Consider the following 7,422-nt stretch of genomic DNA (forward strand, 5'->3'; position numbering starts at 1 on the left):
ATTAAGCTCTTGTTTGGTGGTCGGAAAAACATTGTTTCGAATGGTGAATTTTTGGTAAATGTGTGATTAAAAAGTAGTAAGAAATTTTGACTTTACGTATAAAATATTTTATTATATGAATGTTTGGTTGAAAATAAGTATATATAAAAAATAATTTTAAAAGAATAGTAGACAAACATGGACGAAAAGAAATAAGAAAGATTGGATGTCAGTGTAATGACTTAAACAGTCGAGGACGTAAGTGTAATTTTAAAAAACTTACCGCCTAAAGCCAAGAGGAATCAAGAATACAGATCTGTCTCGTAGATACACTGAACCCTAATTCGCTTATTAGCGCGCACGAGAACTCAGAACCTCAAAGAAACAGAGGTAATTTCTTACTATTAACCGTGCACACGCGCTTGTATACTGAAATTATCCCTGTAATTTTTATATATTTGTGTAGGAAAATAAGGTGAAGAAGTCCCTGCTTGACGAGTTATTTGTTTTGCGTGATTCGAGAAAGTTGGAGTTCAGTTGCTGAGTTACTTTCAGCTTTGGTATGTTATTGATGACGAATGTGTTTAATTGGATATAATTTTGCTGGCTGGGTTTTGTGGCGTGACGATTTAGTAATTATATCTGTCCTGTATTCGTTCCCATGAACTTTGGTTAGGGCTTTGGAATTGAAGTCGGACGAGATTAATTTCGAATTTGTTGGGGGGATTTCCTTCTGAATTTTTACGGAGGACCCCAATTCTCACTAACAAGTTACAAGATTTACTGCCGATGTTTTTACTCGAGAGGAAACCTTTGATCTTTTATTTTTATTTTTCAGTAGTTTATGCCCATTTTATTATTTTCCCTTTAATTTCTCTATTGTTTGGATAGTGAAAGTTATAGGACAGATATTTTCCTTAGTAAATAGTAGTGAATGGTTCACGTGTTTTTGGCTTTTATGTTTTCCGAGAGGAAAGGGGACGGGCAGTTATGTAACTTCTGACATTACAAGTTTATTGTGTTTGATTATTGATAAAATTCATTACCAATACCTCTTGCGCACGTAGATTCAGCTCGTGTACGATAATTGATTTTGATTAGGTAATTAACGTTTCAAAGAATTGAGACTGCATTTAGTGGAAAGGAATTGTGTTTTGGAATTCTAATTAGAATTGATTCCACCGAAGCCCCATTCAAATCCGTCTCAAGTCCATCTCTCTGTCTCTGTCTTGCATAGATACTAATATCACAATCTCAAACACCCAAATTAATAGATGATTTTCTCCACCATGGCATCAGGACACCTAATAGAGGCAGGACTTGAAGTGACATTATGAAACAAACTACCTTTGATAACAAAAAGAAACAATCTTTTCGGAGTGTAGAATAGACCAAATTTTTTGAAGCATGAACACTGACATTATTGTAGATTTTTTACTGTCATAAGCATCATATTTTGAGCTGGCTGCTTCTTGTGCTGGTTTATAGTTCACATGTACTCGCTAATATGGATTGTAGCAATGTAACAAGACCTGTCCATAGAAAAGTCATAGAGATTAAGCACTATACTTGGGCATCTTTGCATCTTCCTTTTTGGCTCTCAAAAAGATGTTTACACTTCGTTTTTGTTAGATGATTTGCCCATTGATGTTTTATTTCTAACGATCATTTCCAGGCATGTGATAAGCTGTAAATTCCTGGAATGTCGAGTTTATATGTTTGGGTCTGCCAGTCGATCTAAAACAGAAGTTCTATTCCTACATATGCTTTTGTGCCCACTGTATTGTTTCTTACAAATAAAAATAGAACTTGCATAGCTTTTGTGCACATGGCCAATTGTGGGCCGGCAAGATAAAGTCTTCATCCTTGGCCCATAACTACGAACTTGAATTCCTGGACTGTCGAGTTTATATGTTTGGGTCTGCCAGTCGATCTAAAACAGAAGTTCTATCCCTACATATGCTTTTGTGCCCAGTGTATTGATTCTTACAAATAAAAGGAGAACTTGCATAGCTTTTGTGAACATGGCCAATTATGGGCCGGCAAGATAATGTCGCCATCATTGGCCCATAAATATGAATTGAATTCAATTGACTCGTATTTCTGTAAATTTTGGGACGTGTTGCATATTTTCCAAGGCTGTTTTCTTCAGTGCATTTCGGGGAAATCCAATAAGGTAAATCAATAAATATGTGACAATCTTACCTCATCTCATGACACAAATGCTTTGTTTATGATAGATGTCAAGCGCTTGGACAAATATGAGCTTTGGAATCATTCATAGGGATGTAGATTGGGAGTGGGAGAAATCAGGGAGGAGTTTTTGGTATATTTATATAATTGGAAGTTCTTGCTCCCTCTGTGAAGAGCTATTCATCTGCGAAAATTTTAGAGAGGATGAGGAGATCAAATTTTAATTCAAATAAAATATAGCTTTGGAGCATCTTGGAGCATATGAGCAATGGAGCTTGTGGAGCACCGCTCACCTTGAGGATTGCTCTCTTGGTTTGCTTCATAAGTTTTATTTTGCTTTTGATTTGTTGTCATCAAATGTATATCACAAGGACCGAAAATGAATAGGAATATATTGAATTTATTATTATTTCTCATTGTGTAGCTTTAAATTGTTCGCAATTATGAAATATGTGCAACAATGCAGTGAACGTGATTACTCTCAAGGACTGAAAATGAGTGGTCGTTTCTCGCGCACAATCTATGTTGGCAACCTTCCTGCAGATATAAGAGAGTCAGAAGTTGAAGACATATTCTATAAGGTTTGAGTTGAATATTTAATGTAACTCCCTCATTATTTTGGTTTCATGGGGTTCAAATGTGAGTGTTGCTCGGTGCAATTTTGAAAAAGTGCTCTCTTGCTTTTTCTGTTGCATTTGGCTTCTTTACTTTTTTATTGCAGAGTTGTATAGCTACAATGGGTAAGCCATTTGTCCGTTAATCTCTCCACTTACTCCCCAGTGGCAAAAACCACTCTAGCAGAAGTCCTGTAGTAATAGAACTTCATATATAGCAGTACATGTGTGGGGGATGCGTAAAATTAGTTGTTATTGGAGTGTACTGTGACCGAAACAGTTGTCTCTGTGTGCAGGACCAATTTATTAGGAAAGTATGTTCCTTCAACTCTGCATCATAATTCTTGTAAGATTATGTTGACTGCATCTTTTCCACGCATGTAAATCTGCTATTCATCTGGAAAAGTAATAATACTGTGCCATCTTATTATGACATGCCTTTTGTAAATTCGCATTTATTAGCCTGGCAAAGCTTTAATTAAACTAGGCCCCTGTTTGCAATGTTTTGAATAGTGAATTTTAGGAGAATGTGGGGTTAAAAAAGTAGGGAAAAGTTTTGGGTTTACATGTAGAATATTTTATTGTGTGAATGTGTGTTAAAAAATAAATACGTAGAAAAAGGAGTTTTCAAATAATGGATGTCAATTAGGGGCTAAATGTTAAGTGGGGCTCCCCTATTCGGGGTCTATTCTTGAACTGGATATGGGAGTCTGTTAGATTAATGTTAGGTCTCCAATATCAACAACCCCACCAGTTGTAATGTACTCACTAATAATCAACTCATGAACTTTGTGGTTTTTTATTCTAAATGAATATCTAAAGAGTATCAATGTTTGGTGCTTTAAATTAGCAGGGTATTGATGGTTTGTTCTCTCTCCCTTTTATTGTTTTTATTTTTTTTAAACACAGTCCCTTTCTGGCATGTAATTTTATCTCTTCTCAATACCTGGTTCCAATTGAGTTCAATGATGGCTTAAATTTTAAGATATTCCCCCACTTTTCACCTCTAAAAGCTGATTGCTTCTTTATATTATCTGTATTTTTTGGAACACAGGACATAATGTTTCTGTTTCTAGCATGTGTAATTTTATCTCTTCTCAATGCCTGGTTCTAATTGTTTGTTGACGTAAAATTTTGGAAATGCCGTCCACTTTTCACCTCTAAAAGCTGATTGCTAATTTATAGTATATTTATTCCTCTCTTGCAGTATGGTCGTATATTGGAGATTGAATTGAAGATTCCACCTCGTCCTCCTTGCTATTGTTTTGTAGAGGTATTTTTATACTAAACTCATTGACAGATGTATGCGTTTGATTAGGACCCCAAATATTTGTATTTCTTGCTTTATAATCATTTTTCTTTTGATAAATGAGGAAATAATTGGTCTTGTAACGAGTTTAAATATTAACTATATTTAGTTTGAGCATGCTCGGGATGCAGAAGATGCAATCAGAGGCAGAGATGGCTATAACTTTGATGGGTGCCGATTGAGGGTGAGAATAGTTGTTCCTAAAAGTAGCAGATTTTTTAAAACTAAGTCCCTGTTTGATAGTGATTAAAATTTAGATTTTAATCTAAGTTGAAGTTAACAATCGATTTCAACCACATTTCGTGGGATTAATAACTTTTCAACCACATATTTCATCCCCTTTTATTAAAATCTACTAAAAGACTGATTTTAATTCCCACCAAATAGGGGCTAACTATATTTTATCGCTTTTTCTTCTTCTACCTTTTTTTTTTTTGCATTTATTTTATTGATTTTGTGTTCAACTTAATCTTCTTCTTGCTAGGTTGAGCTTGCACATGGTGGCAGAGGGCCATCGTCTTCTAGTGATCGTCGTGGTGGCTATGGTGGAAGTGGCGGCGGCGGCGGCGGCAGTGGTGGTGGTGGAGGTGGAGGTGGCGGCAGATTTGGCACTTCTCGCCATTCTGAGTTTCGAGGTGCTGCCATACTTATCAATATAAGCTTACAGATTTCGATGTATGCTCTTCACTATTTCCAGTGTAAGAATGTTTTGGTGTCTTTTATCTTAAAATGTTTACATGCATACAGTTATTGTTCGTGGGCTTCCGTCTTCTGCTTCTTGGCAAGATTTGAAGGTAAGGGGGATATCTTTTCAGCGAGGAATTTGTTTCAATTGCATTTCTGGAGCTATTGTAATTAACTTGCTGCAAAATGTTTTAGGATCATATGCGAAAAGCTGGGGATGTCTGTTTTGCTGAAGTTTCCCGTGACAGTGAAGGTATATTAAGCCCTTGTTTGTCATTCATTTTTCTCAAAACTTATTTTCAATTGCACATCATACAATAAAATATTTTGCATGTAAGTTCCAAACATTTTCCTATTTTTTAACTACACATTCTGAAAAAAATAATCACTATTCCAAAACTCATTTTCTCCAAATTTTTTTTTTTTTTAATGTTTGTCAAACAGGGACTATGCATTTTCAGCAATACCAATTTGTGTATAATGCATTGCAGATATTAATGGCCTTTATGAAAATATGTTGTCATTGATCTTATGTGACTATATTCAGGAACATATGGCCTCGTTGATTATACTAATTATGAAGACATGAAATATGCTGTAAGTTATTGGAATACTCATCCATAAAGTAGTTTACATTTTGGCCATTGATTTTGGTGACATTTTATTTGTTCCTTTCTAGTTAATTATGTGTTTTTGTCTTTGCTTAGATCCGGAAACTTGATGATACTGAGTTTAGAAATCCCTGGACCAGAACTTATATCCGGGTATGTTTGTTCTACTTTTTGCATTATTAGCATTAAAAGTAATTTTGAGCCCCTCGGACAGATGCACTTTCTTGCAATTGTTGATGCGACCTTGAAGTGTTATTTCATCTGAGAAACTCAACTCTTAAGATTAGTAATTTCTGCTATTGAACTTTATGAATATTAAATGACATCTTTATGAAAGCTATATACCTTGCAACATAATAGAATATTTGTTTTTTGGTACATCAACGAGTTCAGGTTAGGGAATACAAGCACAGTCTGTCAAGAAGCCCGAGCAGGAGCCGCAGTCGAAGCAGAAGTCCAAGAAGGAATAGAAGGTATTTGTAGTTCGAAGTATATTTGCTTGGCTTCACTAGTCTCTATTTGGTGATTCTAAACTACTATGTGTATGCAGCAAATCAATTGATCGATCTGTTTCCAGATCACTATCTAAATCTCCTGTTAAGCCATCCAGGTACATGGGAATGAATGCTTCTTCTATTCATTTGCTTTGCAGTTATTAATACATCCCCTCATCAACCATTTTTTTCTTTGTTTACTTAAATGTGCAGAGCTAGATCAAGGTCGAGGTCATTGTCCAGATCTAGGTCAAAATCATTGTCAAGATCGGCATCTCCTCACCAGGTAATAAAGGATTGACATGTACAAGTATTTCACCATATTACATTCTTCCTGCAATTTGAAGGTATATATATGGCTCGAAGAGGGACCGACTTTCAAGCTTGCTTGTTTGTTTGTTTAGAGCGGTTTTACTTGTCTTTTTGTTTAAAATTCTCACTGTCATTAATTTGCTTCCAGGCAAGGTCTGGCAGTGGCTAAATGTGATGCTCACTCATTCGAGCCTGCTCGTATGCTAGAGTTTTTAGCATACTACTGATAGCTGGGACGATACTGTACTAGAACATGTCTTCACAAGTTTAAATTTAGACTTTGAGATGTCTTGATGGTTTTTATTGATGTCTTGTGGATCTTATTCAGTGCTCTGATTATTCGCTCCATGAATGTTCTTTTTGGAGGCTAAATTCGTAGATTGTTGTTTGCATCGTTTACCAGCATTTTAATCCTTGGTATGACCTTTTTAAGTTTTCTGTGGATTTGGACGCTGTCAGCTTGTAATAAATACAGCCCTTTTTTAATTACTGACTATTTTACGTTATATTGACCGCATGCCGAGCCCCAGTGGTCGTAGATGAACTTGACAGGCCAATCTTAGAATGACATCTAAGCCTGCAAGAGATGGGAGGCCGACCGGGCTCAAGTTGCCGAGAGACTTATTGGGCGTCGAGATCCCTTTAAAGGCATAATTGTAGATACTATGATGGAATTCCACCTGGGCCAACAAAATAATCCTCAGCTGATCATGGCCGGACAACTCGAGGATAACCCATTTTGCCCTTTACCAAAAACTCTGAAAATAGAAAGATGAGAAACATTGAAAAAGTTTCTTTTTGATTTTCGTACTGGAGACCATTGATAAACATTAGTAGTGTAAACTGGAGGAACAAGACGGGTGGGCAGCCAGATGACCTGTTAAACGTCTATGTGCTAATAGGTTAGTATGTTTATGTTTAAAAAAGTAATTTTAGTTTTAAGTTGATTATTTCAGCCTCGGGATTTTATAAACATTCATAGGCGATGGTAAGATCCATCCATTTAATATTGCCTTAGGATGGCATAGTTTTATAAAGTTGAGGTTCAAATGAGGAAAGGCTTAGAGTTGATACTGAGTAATACTTAGGCGAGGAATGTCATAATAAATTACGAATTGCTTCGAGGAGTTGAAAAAGAGCATAGATATGGAGACTCTTGACTGGGACAATGTTTCGAACTAATGATAAACCTCTGGGCAAATAAGAGAACTTGACAAATTGAAACG

At 35.9% G+C, this 7,422-nt stretch overlaps 1 protein-coding gene across 6 annotated transcripts; it reads left to right on the plus strand.

The window, feature by feature from the left end:
* Nucleotides 1-253: 253 nt before the first annotated feature.
* On the plus strand, nt 254-6,685 carry LOC111393917 (serine/arginine-rich splicing factor SR34A). 6 transcript variants are annotated; one of them, XM_023019732.1, is made up of 15 exons: nt 254-369; nt 446-539; nt 2,220-2,484; nt 2,639-2,753; nt 3,994-4,059; nt 4,205-4,279; nt 4,580-4,730; nt 4,843-4,889; nt 4,975-5,032; nt 5,327-5,376; nt 5,487-5,543; nt 5,784-5,863; nt 5,941-6,000; nt 6,098-6,170; nt 6,345-6,685. In XM_023019732.1, exons 4-15 carry the CDS (start codon nt 2,667-2,669, stop codon nt 6,363-6,365), a joined length of 825 nt encoding a protein of 274 aa, XP_022875500.1. In that variant the 5' UTR covers nt 254-369; nt 446-539; nt 2,220-2,484; nt 2,639-2,666; the 3' UTR covers nt 6,366-6,685. The 6 variants fall into 6 exon arrangements, with proteins under 6 accessions (XP_022875500.1, XP_022875479.1, XP_022875493.1 ...); XM_023019711.1 differs by having other exon boundaries at nt 446-2,484; nt 2,597-2,753; XM_023019725.1 differs by having other exon boundaries at nt 446-2,484.
* Nucleotides 6,686-7,422: the final 737 nt, after the last annotated feature.

Source organism: Olea europaea, chromosome 1 (genome assembly GCF_002742605.1).
Source record: "Olea europaea var. sylvestris chromosome 1, O_europaea_v1, whole genome shotgun sequence".
Taxonomy (NCBI): domain Eukaryota; kingdom Viridiplantae; phylum Streptophyta; class Magnoliopsida; order Lamiales; family Oleaceae; genus Olea; species Olea europaea.

Coding starts and splice junctions, on each gene's coding strand:
- LOC111393917 (XM_023019695.1), top strand. CDS start 2,616: ATGAAATATGTGCAACAATGCAGTGAACGTGATTACTCTCAAGGACTG. Junction 4,060..4,204: donor CTTGCTATTGTTTTGTAGAG/GTATTTTTATAC, acceptor AACTATATTTAG/TTTGAGCATGCTCGGGATGC. Junction 5,544..5,783: donor GGACCAGAACTTATATCCGG/GTATGTTTGTTC, acceptor CAACGAGTTCAG/GTTAGGGAATACAAGCACAG.